The sequence below is a fragment of the Corvus kubaryi genome, unplaced genomic scaffold, assembly GCF_017639235.1.
Source record: "Corvus kubaryi isolate FWS band 111438036 unplaced genomic scaffold, C.kubaryi_AGA036_p1.0 137, whole genome shotgun sequence".
NCBI classification, from domain to species: domain Eukaryota; kingdom Metazoa; phylum Chordata; class Aves; order Passeriformes; family Corvidae; genus Corvus; species Corvus kubaryi.
Window position 1 is genome coordinate 28,184,077 of NW_024580671.1, and position 23,754 is coordinate 28,207,830.

At 45.5% G+C, this 23,754-nt stretch overlaps 1 protein-coding gene across 5 annotated transcripts in view; it reads left to right on the top strand.

Moving 5' to 3' along the window:
- Positions 1-39: 39 nt before the first annotated feature.
- Positions 40-23,754, top strand: part of CELSR1 (cadherin EGF LAG seven-pass G-type receptor 1) — a 168,411-nt gene continuing 144,696 nt past the window's right edge. For 3 of the 5 annotated variants that reach the window (XM_042018280.1, XM_042018281.1, XM_042018282.1), the window contains exon 1: positions 140-2,915. In XM_042018280.1, the coding sequence (XP_041874214.1) occupies positions 233-2,915 (2,683 nt within the window). In that variant the 5' untranslated portion in view covers positions 140-232. Of the gene's footprint in view, positions 2,916-23,754 lie in introns of all 5 variants that reach the window. The other 2 variants (XM_042018283.1, XM_042018284.1) reach the window with 1 other exon arrangement.

The following is a 23,754-nucleotide window of genomic DNA, read 5'->3' on the forward strand; positions in this document are numbered from 1 at the left end:
CCGTGCGGCCGCCGAGCCCCGCGGAGCCGCCGCTGGCTGCGCCCCGCTGCCGGGCAAGGAGGGCGGCGGGCGGCGGGGAGCGCGGCGGGCGCGGAGCCTCAACAGCCCCCCGCAGTTCCAGCTGCCTAGCTACCAGGTCTCCATCCCCGAGAACGAACCGGCCGGCACCGCGGTCATTGTGCTGCGGGCCCAGGACCCCGACGAGGGTGAAGCCGGCCGGCTGGCGTACTCCATGGAGGCGCTCTTTGACGAGCGCTCCAACGACTACTTCACCATCGACGCCGAGACGGGCAGCGTGGTCACTGCCCGCAGCCTTGACCGGGAGACGAAGGACACCCACGTGCTGAAGGTTACCGCCTCCGACCATGGCTCCCCACGCCGCCGCTCAGCCACCACCTATCTGACAGTGACTGTGAGTGACACCAACGACCACGAGCCAGTGTTTGAGCAGCCCGAGTACCGGGAGAGCATCCGGGAGAACCTGGAGGTGGGTTACGAGGTGCTGACCATCCGTGCCACCGATGGTGATGCCCCAGCCAATGCCAACATGCTTTACCGCCTGCTGGAGCCAGGAGCTGGTGACGGAGTCTTTGAGATTGACCCGCGTTCTGGGGTTGTGAGGACCCAAGCCTCAGTGGACCGCGAGGAGGTCTCTGAATACCACCTGGTGGTGGAAGCCAATGACCAGGGCAAGGATCCGGGACCACGCAGTGCCACAGCTATGGTGCACATCACTGTAGAGGATGAGAATGACAACTACCCTCAGTTCAGTGAGAAGCGCTACCTGGTCCAGGTGCCAGAGGATGCCCCAGTGAACAGCCAGATACTGCAGGTACAGGCCACAGATCGGGACCGGGGCAGCAATGCCCAGGTGCACTACAGCATTGTGAGTGGCAACCTGAAAGGCCAGTTCTACATTCACTCTTTCTCTGGTGCCATTGACCTGATCAACCCTCTGGATTACGAGACTATTCGGGAGTACACGCTCCGGATCAAAGCCCAGGATGGGGGCAGACCTCCTTTGATCAACTCTAGTGGTATGGTGTCAGTGCAGGTTGTGGACGTGAATGACAATGCCCCCATCTTTGTCAGCACTCCCTTCCAGGCCACAGTGCTGGAGAATGTTCCTCTGGGCTACTCAGTGCTGCACATCCAGGCTGTGGATGCTGACTCTGGAGAGAATGCCCGCCTGGAGTACAAACTCATAGAGATGGCACCGTCCACTGGAGGTGCCCCTGCAGCAGGTGACTCTGGGTTCCCTTTTCAAATCAACAACAGCACAGGGTGGATCACTGTGGCTGCAGAGCTGGACCGAGAGACTGTGGAAAACTATCACTTTGGGGTGGAGGCCAGGGACCACGGTGTGCCAGTCATGACCTCCTCAGCCAGCGTGTCCATCACTGTCCTGGACGTGAACGACAACAACCCCACCTTCACAGAGAAGGTGTATCACCTCAGACTGAATGAGGATGCAGCTGTGGGCAGCAGTGTCCTGACCCTGACAGCAGTGGACAGGGACGTTAACAGTGTTGTGACTTACCAGATTACCAGTGGCAACACCAGGAACCGTTTTGCCATCACCAGCCAGAGTGGAGGAGGGCTGATCACACTGGCCTTGCCCCTGGATTACAAGCAAGAAAGGCAGTATGTGCTCACAGTCACTGCCTCTGATGGCACTCGCTTTGACACCGTCCAGGTCTTCATCAATGTCACAGATGCCAACACACACCGCCCAGTCTTCCAGAGCTCCCACTACACAGTGAGTGTCAGCGAGGACAAGCCTATTGGCACCTCTATTGTCACCATCAGTGCCACTGATGAAGACACGGGGGAGAATGCAAGAATCACTTACATTTTGGATGATAATATCCCCCAGTTCCGCATTGACCCTGACACAGGCACCATCACCACCCTGATGGAGCTGGACTATGAGGACCAGGCCTCCTACACGTTAGCCATTACAGCCCATGACAATGGTATCCCCCAGAAATCGGACACCACATACGTTGAGATCCTCATCCTGGATGCCAATGACAACGCACCCCGCTTCCTGCGCGACCGCTACCAGGGCTCGGTTTTTGAGGATGTGCCACTCTCCACCAGTGTCCTGCAGCTGTCTGCCACTGATCGTGACTCAGGCCTCAATGGCCGTCTCCTCTACACATTCCAAGGTGGTGACGATGGAGATGGAGACTTCTACATCGAACCCACTTCTGGAGTGATACGCACACTGCGCAAGCTGGACCGCGAGAACGTGGCTGTCTACAGCCTCCGGGCCTTTGCTGTGGACAGGGGCAGCCCACCACTGAAAGCCTCTGTGGACATCCAGGTGACTGTGCTGGACATTAACGACAACCCCCCTGTCTTTGAGAAGGATGAATTTGATATCTTTGTGGAGGAGAACAGCCCTGTGGGCTCTATTGTGGCACGGATCAGTGCAGCTGATCCTGACGAGGGGACCAACGCACAGATCATGTACCAGATTGTAGAGGGGAACATCCCCGAGGTCTTCCAACTAGACTTGCTCAATGGAGACCTCACAGCCCTAATGGACCTGGATTATGAGAGCCGGACGGAGTATGTCATTGTGGTGCAGGCCACTTCAGCCCCTCTCGTGAGCCGAGCAACTGTGCACATCCGCCTCCTGGACCAGAACGATAACCCACCCGTGCTGCAGGACTTCCAGATCCTCTTCAATAACTACGTGACCAACAAGTCCAACAGCTTTCCCTCTGGTGTGATTGGCAAGATCCCAGCTCATGATCCCGATGTGTCTGACAGCCTGGCCTACACTTTCGTCCAAGGCAATGAATTAAACTTGCTACTTTTGGACTCTGCCACTGGGGAGCTCAAACTCAGTCGTGATCTGGACAACAACAGACCCCTGGAAGCCCTTATGAAAGTGTCAGTCTCAGGTAAGCAAGCGTTTGAATGTGTGATTCTGCTTGTCAGACCAGTACAGGGGCATGGACAGAAATAACACACTTGCAGTTTAGAGTGTAGCTTTTGGTTTCCTGAAGCAGCAATTTATCTGTGAAATTTTTGGAGAGGAACCACAAAAATGTATCAAGCCTATGTGCTGTAGATTGAAGTGGCGCTTTGAAGTTATTTAGTAAACGTGGATCACAAGGATAAATAAACATGAGTGTGCATGGAAGGGTGCTTACTCCCTCAGCTGAGGTGGTACCATGGCTGGAGCTTTTTCTGATGTGGTTCCATAAAGGTAGTAAATGATGTAACTTGCAAAGATGTAGGGAATGCGTGTGTATCTGTAATGCTCCCTCCCTCTTTTTTTCTGTCTCCCCTCCCTCTTTTTTTCTCTAAAAAACAAAGTTCAGATTTGGTGTCTCTGCTTTTTGAGCAACAAAACATGTTTACTCCCTTCTGTGTACCTAGAGCTTTGGCTGGCAGTTCCTCAGACCTCAGGCCAGAGCTGGTGTAGCCCAGGGGGAAGTGCTGCTGGTGGAGCTGTGCTGGTTTGCATTGCTGGCCTGCACTTCTGTGGGAAACGGCAGCTCTGAAAGCAATGAGTTATGGCCGTGTGATAGCTGTGTAACGTGGCCAATGGCACTGGAGTTGCTTTAGTGGCACTAGGGGCAGATACTGGCCAAATGCAGCCCCCAAATCAGGGCTGTTGCCGGGAGGGAGAGAAAGGGAGAGGGAGAGATACTGTGCCATTAACTTCATTGAGAACTTGTGTGTGTGAAGACTGTTCGATATTGTCCAATATGTACTTTTATTTGAGCACATACACACTCTTAGGATATTATTCTTTTTCTGCTCAGTTGCTTGTTTATCATGGAATTACTTTTTATGCCTCTAATTGTGGCATCAATCATGCACTGAGTAATTTCCTCTGCAGGTGCCACTCTATGAAGTTTACTGTGGACCTGATCCCATATTTCTGTTGACTTTCAAAGGGTTAGCCAGATGCTTTCCTTGCTGCCTCTCTCTGCAAACTAAAACTAAGATTTGTGTTATCTTTGTAAAAAAGAAAAAAGTTCAAAGTAGTAGGTATGTAAAATCACACTTGGGGAGATTATTAGAAAAATAATAATCAAACTGTGGCATAATCCCAGCAGTGATTGTTTTGCTGTAGAAGCATCCACGGTGTGCAGCAAGGCGTCGGAAGAATGAGCCACACTCTCCCTTGTGTTTGCAGGCTTGAGTTTCTTTTTGCTTCAGAAAAATGAAAGTGATATTAACTGAGCTGACTGATTTTGCTGCAGTGTGTCTCCTGAAAAGCCACTCCTGGTTCTTCCAAAATGCTGGGGGGCAGCTTATATGGTAAGGTAAATGCTGTTTCCATGTCCTGTGAGGACTTGCAGGAAAAACAGACAGTAGGCTTGTGGCCTTAAAGAAAAACATTTGGATTAAGGTGCAGTTGATTGCATGGCCACTGTCTGTTTGAACCAGTAGCTCTTTATCTGGTAGCAGAAGATAAGAACTCATCTTGAAGCACAAAGCTTGGAAAAGTTGTTAGACTAGGTGAAGAATGTGTTTCAGAAAAATAGCTGGCATGAACGATTCCTTTCTCAGTATAACGATTTACACAGTTTAAGTGGGTGAAGTCCAGGTAGGAGTGAAGACCTGTTTTCTTATGCGGGAGATTGATTATTCCAGCATCATTTTCATGTTTTGTGAAAGTGTGAACTTTGAAACTGTGCTGTAATGTTCATCAAAATGGACTGTCTGCTGCATGTCTTGAGATACTTGAAAGGTTAAAGTTTTTTATGGCTAGGATTTTAAGATAATTTTAACAAGCACTGAACTACATTTGACATTTATTTGGAGAAGTTCCTCTGTGTGGAAATTGGAAGGGCAGTTTGTCATTGGGTGATTAGTCCATGCAAGTCTCACCTGCTTGATTTCTCTGATTTATCTGATGCAATTCAGAAAAGAAAAGAGACAGAGAAGAGGCTCAGACAGAAGTACTCCACAGGGTTATCTCTACGTGTTGCAAAACACCTGCAAATCATCTGCTAAAATGATCTGCCAGTTAGCTGAAAAAAAACGTGTCTATGGAGTAGCCATTAACCTTTCAACCCAGACAAACACAAAGTCCTCAGCTACTCACAGCTGCTCTTAGGTCAGGGAAGGACTAGAACTCTTTATGAACTTGGGGAATTTGATCTCTATATGAGTCGGAAATAGCAGTGGTGCTATAAAAATCTTATTTCTATCTAGCGATGTGTTGTGCTGCAGAGGCATGTGAGTGTGTGCAGTGCTAACGAGGAGCCTTGCTACTCCACTGAGTTACTTTGAGACACTGATATGTGGCTAAACCCAGCACTCTTTCCTTTGACTTGGGGATTATTCAAATAAGCACGGTAATTTTGGCCTTCTTCTTATAAACAAAATTTAAGAATCATGAAGACCAAGCAAATGGAGCTAATAGGCTTCATAAAGCTGTCAGAAGTTTCATGTCAGCATTGTCAGAAGCTCTGTGGGGTGGTGAGCAGCTGGGGCAGGCTCGGGGCGTGCGTGGCTCTGCCCTTGCCTGCGTGCTGTGGTACCCGTGGGGTACCTGTGGGCTGTGCCCCCACAGCCAGTCAGGAACCAACCGAGGCGGAGGAGGGAGGAGTGTGGGTGGTGTGGATATTAGCATTTTGCTTTGGATTGGGAAGGAGCTTTTGAAGTCTGTGTCTTTTGAAGTGAATCTCTCTTCAGGGGTGCCCCTCTGCCTGTGCCTGTTGTACAGAGCCGTCTGAGTGAACAAACCGGACCCCTTTTTCATGCAACTGTTCCAGAAGTGCTCCAGGGCTCCCTTAAAAAGGCACATTCTCCTCTTTCTAGTGTACCTTCAAGGCTTTCCTACAGAAAGGCACAGCTTTGGCTCTATATTCCCATGTCTGCACATTGTGTCGTTGTTTTAGCAAATGGGGTGAAATCTGGACTCTGCTGAAATCCTGCCCCTGCTTTCCAGGAGGGGCAGGATTTTACTCTGGCCTTCTAAAACAGGTGGTCAAGAGTCGATCAGTCTGTAATTTCTTATTGTTACTAATAAATATGTGGCTTAAATTGACAGGATGGTTAAATATGATTACTTTTTGTCCACAGTGATGTTCATGATAATGTTAAATTGGGATTTATTTGGTCAAAAAATGGGTTAAACATTGCTGAAGTCACATTGCATTTGCTTGTGTTAGACATTTTATCACCGTTCCTGCTGGGGTGGCAGGGGGAAGGCTGGTATGAGCATTAGCTTTGCACAAATGTTCCACAAGTTTGCCTGGGTATCACATTGCAAACACTGCTGGCACCTGCTTGGCTGTGTTGCCACAAGTAGTCCCACTTATCATCAACGACAGCTCTGTGGGGTACAATAGATGTGTGTGCAAACTCTTCTGGGAACTCAGCCTAAATCAGCAGTGCAGACAAAACCCAGAGTGGCTGGACGCTACAGCTTTTGAGTGGTCCAGATAAATGTAAAATATCATTGTGCAACCTACAATATACAATTCTGGGAAGGTGTTGCACCTCGGGCACTAAGGGATAGACACCCAAGCATTTTTGAGGACTGTGCAAGCTCAAGTATTGTCTTTTACATTTCTTTAGCTTTAAATATCCAGTGGCATTCAGTGAGGTTATTGACTATCTGCAAATAGAAATTAACATAGAGCTTGTTTGTGTCACAATCAACTTTGGGAATTTTTACTCAGAGCTTTGTAAAGGATCTTCATTATTATTGTAATTTAAAAGTCATTATGCTAATGATCCTGAATCTCCAGGTCTGTGCCTTCTCCATACAAATACAGATGATGCAAAACTTTGGTGCAGCCCTTCTGAGAAAGGTGAGGCTGCAGCTGTGCCTGAGATACAAAGCATTGGGGGTTACTTGCGTGAGGCAAGATTTGAGATTAAAGGGAGAAAGGAAATTCTAGCAAAAAGGTATCCTTGTAATTAAGGGCCTTGTGAGCTTTGGAGGCAGGTCCGTAGGGCAGCTGCCTCTGGCTGCCAGCAAGGACTTGCTTCCAGGGACAGCGAGGGGCACTTAGCACCCAAACTGGCCTCCGTAGCCTCCCTCCCAGGGAAACATTCCTGCAGACAGCTGTTGTAAGGATCCCTGTGAGTTATACAGTTAGGAGATGATGGAAATGGATGGGTGGAGACGTGGAGAGTCCTCCACTTGGAGCAGGAGAGGTGTTTGAGCCTGTTGTGTGGCTGCAGGGCTTTTGCACACTGGCATCCCAGGGGACTTGGGCTCTTGGACTTCCCTCATGCATCCCACCATAGAGAGAGAGGGGAGGAGGCAATGATAGGAGACCCATTTAGGAAGATGGCCTGATACCACAAGCTGCAGGATTCATTGTGCAGTTCTGTGGGGCTGAAGTGAAGGATGACTAATAGCTAGTAGTGGTGAACATTTACATTTATTTTCCTAAAATAGCAAATCAGAAATAGTGACCATCGGTTAAAGTTAGGGTAGTTCCTGGATCTGCTGGGGCTACCTGTATCCTTTATTGCATCAATATAGGTTCTATATTCTAATTCATGCTGCAAGATGCATTTTAGATGTGTGTCCTTCCAGCTGGCTGGAATGTGACTTTCCCTTTTCAGCTGTATGATCTGTTCCAGCTGATGAAAACCTGGCTACCTTGTTGCTTCCCCACAGGCTTCTTTCCACTTCATGCGTGGATTTCATAGGAGTGGTGTATTTTTGTTTCAAAAGACAGGAAAACATATATGGCAATTAGGGAAAAATATTCAGTGGAGGTCTGACTGACAAAGTAACATTTTACTGAGATAAAATGTATCTTCTCTCTGTCAATAAATAAAATGTTGATACTTTTCTCAGCAATTTCTGGGAAAGAAAGAAGCTAAGGTAAAAAAAAGAAAGTATAAGAAGAATGAGAATGGAGATATGACAGGGAGAAAGATCTAATAGGCTTTACTTGATAAGTCTCATGGGAAAGAAATTAATTGTAGAGAAGTATGATGGTGGGATTACCTTCAAAACTTTTTTCCTCTCATTTTCAAATTATTTGCAAATGACGAGATAGTTGTAATAAGCATTTTTAAAAATTGGATTAGTAATTGGCTTATATTTTTTGATTGCTTTTTAAGCTTCAGGGTATATTAAAGAATTGGTTTCCTTGGTGTATTCTCTTGTGATTTGCTTCCCTCTCAGAAGTCACTGAAGTATTCTTACTTCTGACCTGCGCTCATGGGTTCCGAAGAATCCTCTCTTATTCTGTTTTTGTGGTCATGCATTTCAGAATTGTTTTAGGCTGGGATTGTGGAACGTGCTGCAAACTGCCAAATGCAGAATAAACATTGAATTGTTGTCCAAGTAATGGCAAAATGACCCTTTGTTTAGAATACAGGAGCAGTTTTCTAAGTTTTGATGTTGGCATGATAGTAAACCTACAGTGGACGTGGTGGTGGGGAAAGTAGATGATGTGAAGCAGTGGGATTTTATACTTCATTATCTCCAACATCCCAAGCGTTACCTGAGGAAGCATTTGGCTGCTGATAAAGCCTATCATTTTACATCTGCTCATTGAATGGTCCATTTTCCTTCAGTGTATATGCTTAATACCTTGGAACTCCTGTCCATTGTTGTCTCCTGTCTTGGAACTAAATGAATTTTCTCAGACATCCCATGACTGAGGAACATAATGTGAGGTTTCAGAGTATAACATTAGGTGAAGGTAGGTTGTGTGCTCACTGCTCTTCTGTAGGATGATTGAGAGACCCTTAGCAGACATTTGGTTAGGAACCCAGACATCCTCACATTTCAACCAGTCTGGTCAGAGCATCTTGATCAGAATATCCTTGTATCTCTCAGCATCTTCACGGAGGGTTTGGAGTGACTCACTCGTGATCTGCCTCCTCCTCAGAGTGTGCAGCAGGTCTGTCAGACACCCCTGCGGCTGACAGGTTGTCTCCAATCTTTAGGCTGGCTGGGTGCTCGGGGTTCATGGGTCCAGGGACATGTGAGAGCATGCCACACCTATGATGGTGGTTCCAGTTCAGCCAGATGTGTAGCTGCTGCATACATTGGCATAACTGAGCTCATGTTCATCTGGTTATTTTGGGTAGAGACAGCAATTGTTGGGCACAGATTTGACTTGCAATGTCACTGGGCCCCTCAATTCCCGTGTAGGTCAGGTGAGACTGATATGAAGAGCCTGGGAATATGACCACTCTGAAATTTGGAGCAGGAAACAAGTAAATGTGAAGCAGAAACCTCTTTAGGCCTGTGTGCAAGTACCTTTTCAATATTTAGCAGTGTAGGCAACTCTAGCAGTAATGCTCATGCATGGAGGATGAGTAAGGGAAGGATCAAATGTCAAGACACAAGATCTACACTCTCCATTCCTTCACCCTCTCTTTCGTAAGCCCTCAGGTCTCTGAGAGTCGTTGGTGAGGACAAGCTCTCTGTGTTTGAGTACTTGAGATAACAACACTGCTTACTTGCTTACCTCAGTATTGCCTAAGTTACAGGGTTTGGGCAGCTATCTCTCTTGGCTTCCTTTGGCCTACTGACTTGCATTTCCAGAAATATCTATGGAAAGTATTTAGGAAATGTAGGAGAGTTAGAAGAGCGGAAGATACTCAGATCAGATCTAATGACAGTCTTTGGCAATCTTCCATGTTACAGTTTTTCTGTCCTGGTTTCTGTGGGAATTATGATGTTTTTAGGTAATACAGTACTTCCAACTACTCTGACATCTACTTTGCCATTTAAGAAACAAGCATGGTGGTACTGTCTTTTCTGAATGATAGGCTTTTTTGTTGTCTGCTCCTTTTTTAAGACTCCTTGGACAAAAGAGTGCATAAATCCAAGTACAGAACAAGTTGACGAGGGACTCAGTTCTTCAAAGATTTGTTCACAGTGGTTGTCCACTTGAAACAAAGAACATCTGAGACCTAATTAAATTCAGTTTTGCCACTTTGTATTTCTGTGACAAGTGACAGTATTATTATTCCCCCCCAGTGGAGCTCTTTGTCCAGTGCTGAAAAACACTGAATTACCTATAGAAGTAACGCAAGTTTCCAAAAGGGGCAGGATGTAATCTTTATCAAAAATTTTGAAATCTGTTGGGACTTGCCTAAGGCCTTTTTTTTTAAATTCGTAAGATTTTGCTTGAGAATGAAATTCCATGTGTTGATCTTGTTGGATTGAAAACAGCATTATCAAAGGTACAGCTTAGCTTTTATGGTCAGATCTCTATCTGGTACCATGATCATCTTCTATATCTCTTCAAATGCAGGTTGCAGTCATGACTGGTTGATAAGCAGGAGGGCTGTTGACTGGAAATGTCCGTCTCACTCCACTGATGAAAGAGGGAACATAAATGACTGACTTGGGATGATTGCCTTGTTGTTAGGTGGCTAAAGTTCAGTGGGATGAACCCACCCTGAATGTGTGTGCCAGAACGGAAGGGTTTGTTTTCTTTTGGAGCGATGATTGTACTTATTTCTGTTACAGCAGACTACCTGTAGCAACAGGCTTAGCAGACTAGATAGAAAAGATGGGGGAGGCTGTAATTTGCAAAGAGGAAAATGTTTTGCCATGAATAATGTTAGGATATACTTTAAATATTGTCAAGCGTTTGAGTGAATGAAGGAGGAAAGTAAGCTTTTATGGGGATTTGGCATTCAACAAAGAAAGAAAATTTTAAAATACTTCAGAAAGATGATCTTCACACTTGAAAAAAAGTGCTTGAACAGAAAAGTAGGATTTGCTGGACAGAAAGGAAAACTGTTGGACTTTGTTTCAACAAGTCATTAATGCTGCTAAGCTGTAACCACCTTCATATTTATTCCAGTGTTTACACTTGCCAAGCACAAAAAAAGCAAATAAATGGAGCAGTAAACCTGTAATAAATCCTCAGGGGATCACATAATACACATAGACGTGTTATGTTTATCACATACAAAGGAAAGTAATCTGTTTTCAACACCATTGCCTGACACATGATAGATGATACTTTCCATCAAGTCTCCAGCAGTTTTGGAAATGACTCATATGGTCAAAATATTTCAGTGCTTTTTGAAGGACGCAAAAGAAGAATCCATCATTAACATGTCAACATGGCATCTCCTGCCTGCCGTGGAGTCTGTGGGCTAGGCCCAATTTCAGGAAGAAGCAAAAGGTTCTGGACCCCACCAAAAGGGGCAAAGCAAGGACTGTGTTATCAGATTTGAGTTTCCAAGATGTGATGGCCAGCACCTAGCAGTCTGTCTTTGCTGTTAAATCCCAAGGGGCTGTTACGTTTGGAAACTAATGTACTCAAGGTGGATCTCTGCAGCTGCCATGCCACCAGAGCGTACATCATGGGCACAAAGATCTGCTGGATTGGTTGGGTTTGCTCTTTTCTTTCACTAGCCGCTGATCAGACTCCTTGATCCTATTCAACACTGATGTTAGCAAGTCATTGAGCTTATTGCATTGAGTTCCTGTCATAGCACTTTCGAACTTCCCAGGAACCGGCCCAGCCCCTCATTTATTTGTGTGCTTGCAGTGGTGTTCTTGCTGACTCTGTTTCTAAAGGAGACCCTTGAACATCCGAGCTGTGATTTTTATTTTTAAAATGCTTTGGCTGTGTGCATTTAGTTTAATCCATGTAAAAGCTGTCCCACACCAGTGCATTGCTTGTTTTAGCAGCCTCCAGACACTGCGGGCACCGCTCAGCATGACTAGGGAGAGACGTTTGGCACCTTTCATGCCTTAGGTCTAGTAGAGGACTTGGATCTAACCAGCAAGTGCTACAGCACCTCACTTGTAGATGCCTGTTCCCTGCAGCCATATTCTGTTTTAGGCAGTTAAGTGTCCTATAAAGTGGGAATACTTGAAATACCATCCCACTACAGCTTGGGCACTTCACTCAGCATAGCGATCGAGACACTCAGCAAGGGCAGAGATGGGCTGGGCTCCAGCCCTTGATCTAAGAGCTCTCACTGTGCTATACATAAGGAGGAGCCAAATAAGGTTCAGAAGCTGTTGTGGGACTCCCATTTCCCATCTCTTTGGTAAGTGCTGTAAGCCACAGGATCACGCTCACTCTTGGAGAGAGCAGGAGAGGAAGCTTTCTGGCTCATGTACATGTGCACCCCTGCTTCAGCAGCAGTGTGGGCAGTCTGGCTTTGACCCTCAGCTGCTGGATGCTGTTTAGGCCATAACAAAAGTGGGGTCATGAACCATTCAGGCCATGTCGGGACTAGGTCACTTCTGGTTGTAGCCAGGAACTCAATTCTTCTCACCTGAGAACTCAAAGGTAAAATAAACAAGAACCCTGGGAATTTCCATGGAGTACTTTCCTATTGACCAGAGATGATTTGTTTGCCTTCTGGCTTTAACTATTTGTAAATGTATTCTGATTTTATGTGGAGCAGCCCCCAGATGGGCTAAAGGGTCAGTTATGTAAGAATTAATGGACTCAGACTTAAATTACGCTGCTAAATGTTCAGAGTCCAACCATCTTCGCCTACTGTTTAATCCTCTTTCTCCCTGCAGCTTGCCATGATGATAGACTTGCTAGTAATTGTCGACGTGTTGCTGCTCGTCGCTTGGATGGGGTGGCTTTTCCCGCAGTGTGCTCGCTGCTGCTATAGACAGCCAACGCTGCCCTACACATGTGGTAAAGGTCTCTTGGCAGCAATGACTGGGTTGAACTATCCTGTCGGCTGACTCAGTTTCCCTTCTCACGGGGTGTATTTCTGATGTTGGTCTCCTTTTACTGACACAGTGTAATTTAGCAGTGTGTGCTCTGCGTGATGAGCTCTCCATCTGGCAGATAATTGCCTGCTAGTTTAAATCCCATCTTAACTTCAGTTTCTGGAGATCATGAACCTGCTGGTGCCTTCTGGTTAGTTTTGCAGGGTGTTTGCAAAAGGATTTGTTACAAGTTAAAGTGATGTGGGTAAATTTCTCTGAGTTTTTTTGATTGATAGGTAAGACAGATTAACTTCTAGGTCCTGCTTACTAAGCTACCTGACATGATTCTGCATTGAGTTTGGCAGTCCAATACCACCTGGGTTTGTAGACCAAGCTGCTGACAGCAGGCACTGGTTGTTTGCGCTGGTTATGCAGAGTGGGAACCCTGGGTATACTCTGGGACCTGGTAGGTGCTGAAAGCTTGTTACACAATACATGCTGGTGTTGTTCTTTCCTTCTTCCTTATTTTCTTCTCCTTTCTCCCTTTGCACTCACTGGATCTGTTTGCCCTATTCTGTTGTGCAGCAAGGTGCTGCATCTCTGGAGTTTGTTTGCTGCAAGTTTGTACAGGGCCATGCACAGCAGAGACCTCACTGGGCTGCTTTTGTAATACCTGCTGTAAATAATGAGGAGAACCAGCAGGCATCGACTGAGTGACTGCCCTGTGAGATAACAGACAGTGCTGGGGACGTCCTGGGCCCGGCCCATGGTGTCTGTGGCAGGCGCCGGGAGCTGGCGGGTAGCTGCCCACCAGGCACAGGGCTTGCTGATGGTGTGTCAGCCTCCTTTCTTACCGCCTTCCCTCTTGCATTTGGGGAGGTAGGGCAGATTTCTCATCCATCCCATACCCTCTTCTGACCACTGTGCTCTCACGTGCTATTAGGAGGGTTTGTTGGTGCACAGTGAGGGGCAGGGTCCATCCCTTCCAGGGCTGCCCTGTGAGATGTGCCTGGTGAACCAGTGCATTGCCCATGCAGCCCCTGCACTTCCACTGGCAGTTCTGGGGTTGAGACTTCAGTGGTTATGGCTGCTGGTTGCAGCTTCCAGAAGTTTTGCAGACACAATCCTTTTCCCCTCTCCTTGCGCAGAGCCTAGGGAGCCACAATATAAGGTGACAGTCCCACAGAGGTCACCAGCACAAGCAGACATTGGATGTCTGTGTCTAGCTCCAGGTTGCAGGGCATGCTGCACACTGAGCGTCAGTGTTTGTTGTCTTTGCAGTCTGTGGGAGCAACACCTGTGCCCGGAATTGGGAATTTGGCCCAGTCTGGGTATTGATGTTGACTGTATTTTTTTCCTATCCCTTGTGAAAAGTTGCAGTTGCCTTTATTGACTTGTTCCTTTGCACCTCAGCTACCCTATGGCTCAGCTAATAACAGTGTCTGGGACTTTATTCAGCTTTAAGAGGCTTTAAACTAAGAAATTCCTACTTACTACTAACAGCATTGATGGACATGACTGATTAATGGCAATAAACTCAGGTGAGAACTGAGAGACAAGGACATTTTTTCTGTTCTATGAAATGAACATGTTTGTTTTGTATGACTGAGTTTTACGAACTTTTGTATGATCTGCTTTTAAAATATGTCCTTTGCCAAGTGGTGGGGATTTCTTAAGCTGAGATGACTGATTCACTCCTTTATCTCAGCCAACCTGCATCAGACTGGGCTGAAGCTGAGATGCATCAGATAAAATTCTTCACACCACTACTGGCAGTTAAGAATCCATCCCTTTTTTTTCCCCTGGGGCAAGTCCTCCAGGAGAGTTTCTCCTGCTCTGAGGTTGTGTTGGTGACTCCCTGGGTTTTTGCTCTGAGTCTCTTTGATCAGTCTGTAGCTGTTAAAAGACTCCATTGCTCTTTTCAAGGCCTAAAGGGAAAGTAAGGTGACAACTTTGATGGCCAGTTTGAAAGCTTTCTCAGACTGGAAAGCATCCCATGGGGCAAACAACTTTACTCACACTCTATGCATCCCATACTGGTCATATAGGATGGCTTAGTGCTGCATAAAATGTGGATATTGTGCATTTTCGGGCATTTCAATGAACTTATATAAGTGACTAATGATAAGAAAACCCTAATTAAATTTTGTTCTTGTGATGAAACTGATTTTTAGAGAAATCAGGCTGAGATTTCAGCAGTTGTGAAATTCACAGCGTTGTTCTTTGCACTGTAGAGCCTTTGTGTTTACTGCTGTAGTCATATTACACGACATTGCCTAATACCCAGCATATTCTTGGCTCATTCAGCAGGTAAGATTCCCTGAGGGTCACTGGATCTGTCCCTGCACTCAACAGAGATCTCAGTCTGATGGTTTCACAGCCATGTATTGGCATTTGCATTTCCAGTGTTTTTTTTCTTTTTGCTATACTTTTCCCTTTTATTCTACCATGATTATCAAAACTAAGGCTCTGACTAGTTTTGTGACCTCTGTCAGCCCTTCCTGCATCCCACTTGTGGCAGTCAGCAGGCAGTTAGCTGGTGATCTGTCCTGGGGATGGGTTTTTCACTGTTGAACCCCGGCTCCATCCTCATGATGCAGTGGGAGGGGCCCACGGGTGTAGACACCTTGCAGAGATGGTCAGGTCATGGGGTGGGGGATTGAACTCGCAGCTGAGAGCTGGTCCTCTAGTAAATGAGAAGCTGATCCATTAGAACTTCAGGGTAAAGTAATCCCTTTTGGAAAGCACAATAGATAATAATCCAATACTTAGAAAGCTTTTTCTAACCACTGTTTCTCTCTGTTATTAGACATCTTGATTAATTTATTTTCCATTTCTGTTCTTAGGTATTTTGTAGCACTTAATTTTCTCTATGATAATTTATTAGTCACAAAATCTCTTGGAACAGGTTAGCTTCTATGTGATGGCATTTCAGCACCTCTTGGATTTCCTTTGGTTGGATCATGTGTTGCTGCTTGTTTGGAGGCAATGCTGCTGCTTCTCTGAAGAAAGCAATATATTGTTACTTGGGTGTGATATGCCAGGGTCACACTGCCCCCTCTTTGGAGATGGGCCCTCCATCAATTTATATAGTACTTAAAGTGCTTATCAAATACTGGGATGGAAAATTACTCCATTTTCTGAAATGACATTATTTGGGTGACTTAATTTTCTTGCCTGCCCACTGTCTGTGTGTTTGAGTTGGTTCAGAAAGATGGAAGCATCAACCACATGAAAAAACGCAGTGTTGCATGGGGCTTCCACCACAGGGGCTTAATAAGAGATGGGTTTATTATATAAAATGAAGTATTACATGCTGTTGAACAAGGCACTGCAAATATCTCACCTCTCTCCAATTATGATTGTTCCTAGTCAAGAAAAGTTAATGTACATTGTAAAGAGGGCAAATTGGGGAACGGAGAATGTGTTTTACCAGAGGTATCATTTATGATAGAAGATTGCATCCTTCTTATTGCAAAATAAAAACCAAAGAGGACTACGATTGCTACCTACATCCCTGAAGTACATGAGCAGGACAGTTGAAAGAAAAAAAATGTGTAAGTGAATACAATAAATTTAGGTGGAATGTTAGAAGTCAGTTTGAAACCTTCAGGGAAACAAATTTCTGGGATAACCTCTCTGTGAAGAGATCCAAAGAAGTGTAGCTGGGTTTAAGATAAAGCTTGATAAATTGATAAGCTTCCTAGTTGTAAGTAGTATTATGTATACACAACACATTTCCTTAAGAACATTCCTTAAATAGAAAATTGAACTTGCTGGAGGAAAAATTATTTCCTGTTCTCTTTTTGCTGCAGAAATTAAACATACCTATTAATAAATTGTAAGAGCAATTAGCCCTTTGAACTGCCTGAGCTTGTGTAATTTGCTGTGTGTTGGTAACAGCATTGCTATCTTCTCCTAAACTTGGTATCAAAAGAAGGTAAAGAATCCACAAGGTAACGTGGTCCAACAGATACATGAAAGGGGCTGGAAGTTATTCACAAATGTCACAGAATGCAAGTTGCAGCAAATCTGAATCAATCTTTCTTCTGGCTGTTACAGCCCTTTGCTTCCCATCACCCATATGACCTTGTGCTGGGCTGTTTCTGTACACCAAGTTTCTAAAAAGCCAATCTGCCGGTAAAAAACCCAACAAAACAAGCTTCTGACTTAGCATGGAGAAACAGCTGAGTTCATCAAATGAGTAGAAAATAATGCAAGGGAGGATGAGAGTTGACAAAAAGCCAAACTAACAATAAAAAACAGACAAAAAAGTTCTTACCTGATGTGAAGAAGTAGTTCAATGGAGCATGAGTTCCACTGCAGAGGAGGAGAGGAGCTGTGGTAGCCAGCCCTTCATTTAGCTTAGGGCTGCTGTGCATTTGCAACCAAAGCAAAACTAATTTTTGTAGGTTTTTTTTTTTAAGAAGGGTTTCTATTGCCTGTACTGGAGCAGTTCAGCACATGGCTGGACAGACAGGGATGGTGTTAAAGAGGAGGCAGTAATAAGGCGGGTTTAGGCTCTGCCCTTGGCTTGCTTTTCTTGAAGGAGATATTATATAATTTTGCCCATGCTTACATTACATCCCTCTGGAAGGTTGAAAGTTTCTAGAAAGTCCTTTTAAGTTATGAAGATGTTGTGCTGTCCCTCCCTCAGGCCTGTGTGACCACATGGACTCATATCAAGTGAAGGATTTGTTCCAGTGCTCTGTGTGCAGTACTCAGCACCTAATCCATGTAGGCAAGAGTGTCAGCACTCACCACTTTCTTCTATGGGTACAAAGCTCCCAGCTTTCATTTGTATGAAGTTCTGCCACCTAGAAATTCTACAGCTTGGACACTACAGATTCTGTGATACAAAATGCAGCCGCATTGTACTAGCATCAAAACTTCAATAAACACGTTTAAAAACACCTGTCTTGAAAATGCACAGAGCACATGAAAAATAAATGGATGCATGAATAAACGGAATATATTTTCCCTGTAGAGTGCTGCCTTTTTAAGTTTGTTAATATAAAAGATTAACAAATTTCAGTTTAAAAAGGTAACAAATTCTCTGATAATAAGAATTTTGCATTGAGAAAGTGTACATATTTATGAGCTCTGGCTCAGTCCTTTGAATTATCTAGGCACTACTGTAACTGATAAGGGAATGCTGATAACCCTGTTAATATTTCAAGGACTCTTTGCAGCTATAGGGGAGCACTCGGTAACTATCACATTCCTTTGCACTGCAGGACAGGTTTTTTATTTGCTATCTTAATGGTATTATATACATACAGGTTTTTTTCTAGCTCAGTTCACCTTGTCTTGCAGTAGCTCCTTGGCACACATCCTCATGAACTCTCTAAGATGCTTTTTACAGCAGCTAGGCTCATTGCCTACTCTGGTGTGGCTGGGATTTGGATTGCAAATTCCTGATCCGAACAAAGAGGGGGAATAGAAAGGGCTGGTCTCTGACCTCTCTCACACTTTAGGAAACTTTGCTGGCTTCAGAGGATTGTTCTGGTAACTCGGGTTACACTGCAAAAAAAAAAAAAAAAAAAGGCCTCTATCTTTGCAAAGATGGGTGCAGCCCCACCAGTTGTAGAGAGGTGGTTCTGGGGAGGCTGCTGGGATTTCAAGCTAACTTGAGTTTTGTCCACACTTGTTCTCTTTTTCCCCGTTGCTTTGTTTCCTCAGAACCATGGGGCTGGAAATCCATGGGTTTAGAAAAGGCAGAGAGTGGGAAAAAAATGGATGGAGACAAGTGGTGTATGCAGGATGTGTCCGCATCGGCTTGCTGGCTGCATGCAATCTGAGAAGCAGCTTCTTGTAATTGATTGCATGAGCCAGTATCAGCCGGGTAGGATTTGGCCTGTACTGGCTTGTGTTCCTTTAGGAGCAGAGGAGAGGAGTAAAACTAAACATGGTGACTCATGAGAGTCAGGCTCCTGCAATGGTTTGTGTGTATAAAAATGCTCAGAGTTGGGAAATGGGCTGTCACTGTCGTTAAATCGTTATCTGCCTTTGGTTTGCCGCTCTTTGGAGCCATTGGAGAAGGCCCATGACGTCCCTGTCAGCCACAGTCAGAGGAAAAAGTGGCCGTGTGTGACTGACAGCTCTGGACAAGGACAGCCACATTACTGCAGGGCAACTGCTGAGACTAAACTTGAGTACTTGCACCTGGGGTTCCCTTTTTGCTGTCGCTATCATTGAAATTGACCAAAATCGCTCAAATCACTCATTTGTATGGAAACCTATACGGAGGACTTGGCACAATAGGCAGTGCTGGGCTAAGCAGCCTGTAGTTATTCAGCGTTTTGGTTTTAAGTGTGGCAACCGCTTCCCCTAAGCCAGGCTTGTGCAGTGCAATGAGGAAAGGCACTGCTTTGCTGTCTCTTGAACTGTGTTTTGATTTGACACCATTCTCCCTTTTACTCTTCTATTGGGTACTTGTGTGTTAAAGATGTTCACCACATGCTGGGATCTCCACCTCTCTTGTGGCATAAAATCACAGGTCTTTGTCTTAATGGCCTGGGAGGAGCCAGGTGGAGGCAGGGAGAAGGTGGCCAGATGGACCCCGGGATTACTCTGTCCCTCACCCTGGGGTTGATCAGAAGAAATCCAGTCAGGAATGCTTTTCTCCTTCATGAGAAAAAACTTCCTGAAAAGGGGAACTGGAAGGCTGTGAAGCTCTGGGAGGAGAACCTTGTTTGATCTGCAGATGAGAGCTCTTGTGGGTGCAGCGCCAGCACGGTGGCCAGGAGCAGCCGTGGGAGCAGCCGGGATGGTGGCCGTGGGCGGGAAGGAGCCCCAGGGCTCCCTCACACCGATCTCTGCAGACAGGAACAGTCTCATGAAAGCGTGGTCTTGAATATAAGGTGCGCAGAGCAAGCCTCTGGGAAAAGCTGGTGCTTGCTGGAGACGTTTTTTGGGTGTATCCTGCTCTGTGAGTTAAAATTTCTGTGAGATAGCACACACCCTCTTTGGGTGAGTTTGTTAGTCAAAAAGTACACTGACTTCCTTCTGTTTCAGGGGAAGTGAGGCTGGAGGAGAGGCAGGTAAACAGTGTAAGGAGATCTCCTGGCTTGGCTCATTTTAGAGCTAGGAGGCCACCAGGACTGGGACTGGGCTGGGCTGCCTGGTCATTTCCAGGCATATAGGTAATTAAGATATATCTTCCAATTAACCTAAGTGGCCCTTTTATTGATGTGTGAGATCAATGAGCCCAACTGCGATACAGACAGCAGAAAAGAGTCTGGATGATTTTAGCCACTGCTTTGCATGTTTAAGTAATTTAGAGAAGACCTGCTCTGTTAATATTTACAGAGGCTCATTAAGCAAGACAGGTATGCTTCCCTGCCCTGCAGGTTAAGTGGCAAAGTTCCCTCTGCTTTGTCCAGTCTGGTGTGGCCAGATCTGTCCCTGCGAGTGAGCCAGCTCGGCAGGGTGCTGCTGCACCTGCCAAAAATTGCACCTGGTCCAGGGCTGCACTATGTATGCATGTGTGTTGTGTATGTCTGTGGTGCCTTCTTTTATTTAGGGCCATAAGCATCTCCTCTCAGACCTGCTAAATGCTGTGAGGCTAAAGGGGTGTCCGAGCTAATATTCCCACTCTTGCCCTGCCTAGCAACGTGTGCTAAGGAAAATGTATGAGAAACAGGACAAGTACAGACTGATCCTTCCCTCCTTGCACTGTTCCAGCTCGCAGCAGGCAGATGTTTAAGGGCTTTTGGGGCTACAGGTCTCCCCTGATCATGGTGTTGACTCACTGTGGGGCAAGTCAGTACCACATTCCATGGCCCCCTCATCTCTCAGTTTGTTTAATCCCCCTGAAGTTTCTGCTTTCCCCAGTGCCTGATCACAGTCCCCACCATCCAGATGCACACACTTGCAGAAATTATTTTCTGTTAAAACATGTTGCCTGATCATCTCACTGGGTGATCTTTAGTTTTTATATTGTGAGGGACAGGGTTTATTTGTGTTTTATTTCCCTTCTTGTTGCGATTTTGTATTTCCTTGTCATGCTTCATCTTAGCCATCTGTCCTTCCATCCTATGAGGAATGCTCCTAGTCTTGTAATATACTGTGGAGATGATTTCTCCAGATGCGCCTGACTTATCCAGGGGGGTGTAAATGAAAGCATCCCAATGTATATGGGTGCTTTTATGGCCAAACCATTTCCAGGGAAAAGGCAAATTGCAAAGGTGGTAACTGTCTGCAATGTTCTCAGATGCTTTGAGCTTTGTATTTTTTCTGCAAAAATGTTACTATGTTTACACCATTTTTTAAAACTTCTTTACAAAGCTTTGGATATAGAAACATTGTTGTTGTTGATAGCTGCTTCTGGTGGCTGCTGTTTGAAGAGCTGCAGGGTGCCCCATACAGCTTTTTGTTACTCTCTTTGGTTGTCTCTCTAGCTGGGCTGTTTTGGATACTGGCCTGTTTGAATGCCCATTGCAATACACAAAGAGTAGCCATATCGCCTTCCCACTCATGTCAGAGCAAAGCTTAGTCATATATTTCACAGAAGAATAAAGGACCAGGTGCAGTTGAATGTATTTTTACATTTTTATTTGTATTTGTTGCAGCATTTTAGCCCGCAGATTGTCAACATAAGGGCAGGCAGGAGAGCTGTGCTGAGCAGTGTTTGCTCTCTTTCCTGTGCTGCAGCTGAGACAGGGTAGCCGTGACCTGGGCTGAGCGTCTTGTCAGAATTAAGATGTTCGTCTCCACTGGGCACTCGCTTACATTTAGGACCATCTCCGAGTAACTGCTGGTTGTGGAAACAACCAGGAGAGGGTGGGAGATACCCATGACGTCAGGGTCTCTGCACACCTTAAGCCGGAGTGGGCGTAGGACAGCTGCCGAGCTGATCCCTGAGGAGCGCATCCCTGTGGAGCGCTGGCGGCTGCGTGGGGAGCAGGGACCATTGTGGCTCTCTCATCCCTAGGGGAAAGGCTTGACTCGAGCTAAACGTTTTACCCCGTTCCCGGTTTATTTGTTTATGTGTCTGGATACTTTTGCTTTTATAACCGCATGAATTGTGAGCACATCTGAACTTGATACTTTAATTGCTGTATGAATTGCCTTTGAATCCCTAAGGGAAAATCCCTGGGTTTAGCTCTAACGATGCTCTCTACATGGTCAGGATTTTGCTTTGAGGTGGGGCAGGTGTGGCTGTCTGATTTCTTAGACCCCCTTGCTCAGCCCTGTGTGATAGAAAGACTAAGGTGAGTGCATGTGAACAGATTTTTTTTTTTTTTACAAGAAGTCTTTCTGTTGAAATCAGAACACACTGAATTTTTTTTACTAAGTCAAAATCAGCTCAAGAAAGAAGATTTCTGTAGGCTTCAGAAGATGACCAAACCAGTGAGAATATTATCTACTTGGCACATGGAATACAGGGCTTTGGGAGCTTCATGGTGGTGGGAGAGAGGGTCTTCATGGGGTCCGTGTCGCCAGTGTTTGGAGAACAACTTTATCCAAAATAGGAGCTCAGAGCTTGGCAACAACATTGGATGTTATTTTTAGGTGTTATATTTAAATTTGTCTCTGTTTACTGATTAAAAAAAAAAAAAAAAGATAAAAAATAAAAAGCAGAAAATCTTAAGCATCTTTGTTCAAAGGACATAAAAAGCAAAGTGTTGCTGTTTTTCTTGTGTTTATATTTTAGGGCATAGGGGCTTGATCTTGGTTCCACTTTGGATTGTAAATCACTATAATAAAATGAAAAAAGCCAGCAACTCTGCTTTGCCTTGCACACAAGTATGATACAGCATTCACTTTATTTAATTTTTTTGAGTTTTCCATATATGCTTTTGATTCTACTTTTAGACTTAACCGGAATTGTATTGGTTGTGTCTTGGTCACAGATGGTTGAGCAGGGAATTATTAACCCAGCGTAAGAGCTAACATGAGGATTACTGGAAAGTTCCTGGCTGTGTCAGCTTTAAGTGAACTGCGTTACTGCAAAAGCTGCAGAAAGTTCAAATTGCTTGAGATCGTGCCAGAGGACTGTCAGTGGTCTTTTGTTAGAGACTGACCACCTCAGGCAGGGCTCACAAAGGGAGCCTATTTTGTTTAAACCCAGCAGGGCTAGTTCTGTGCTCCAGAGTTACAGCCTAGCTACCTTCCCCTACATCAGCATTTTGGATATTAAAACTGTTACTCGTGTCTCCAAAAGCCTCTAGGAGGGAACCTGGCAGTGTTGTGACTTGGATCTTACCAGCTTTAACGGGGACTTACTGCCAAGCTCCTGTTGTCTTGTGGACTATCTCTGTTTTTACCTGAATCATAAAACTTGGTTTTGACCAAATACTGCTGGCTGACTCCTCCATATGGCTGGCTGACACCTGGGTCGTTGGTGCTGGACTGGGCATCCATCTCTGCTGAGGCTGAGCCCTACCAGGTTGATATATCACTGAAATAGAGCAGTACCCTGCAGCCTGAGCAATCTAGATGAGGCTCTGTGTCTTTTCCTAAGCAGTACAAAGCTGTGATGGAGACATCTGCAAGGACCCTTGTGTGGCTGAGGTCTGGGGTATGGGCCTCCATGGCCATGAATTTCCTCCTCCAGTTGCTGAGAGAGGTCCTCTCCATTGCACATTCCTCCTCTGTACAGCCCCTATTGCTCTGAGGGATCTCAGATGTTGTGCTGCTGTAATTCTTCTGGAGCAGAAAAGCCTGAAATGTCATCAGTTCCATTGAGGAACTGAGGGTCTTCTGTGCACTGGGCCAACCCTTTCATATCAAATCAAACAGGAGTTTGGAGTCTGGACAACTCCTGTTTCCCATGTCATCATTTAAAGCATCCTCCACTGAGTAACTGATGTCCTTGATTCCAGTATCTGTAACACCTGGATTTTAGACCATTTCAGGAGGAATTCGTCTGGGTTGCCAAACTCTTGGAGACAGAGGAAGAAGAGATAGCAGCAGAACCAGGAACTGTTCTTTACTGTCAGCTCCTTGAGAGGTTGAGATCACCCTCCAGGAAACTGGAAGATGTTGAAACCTCTCGCACTGTTGTACCTCGTGGTGGGAAATGCCTAAGTGGTGCCTGTAAGAGGCTAGTTGGAGGGCAGAGCAGTGGGGATGGGAGGGATTTCCATCAGTTCCTCAACTGCTCACACACACCAAAGCCACATGTTGCCAGCAGCTGTCCT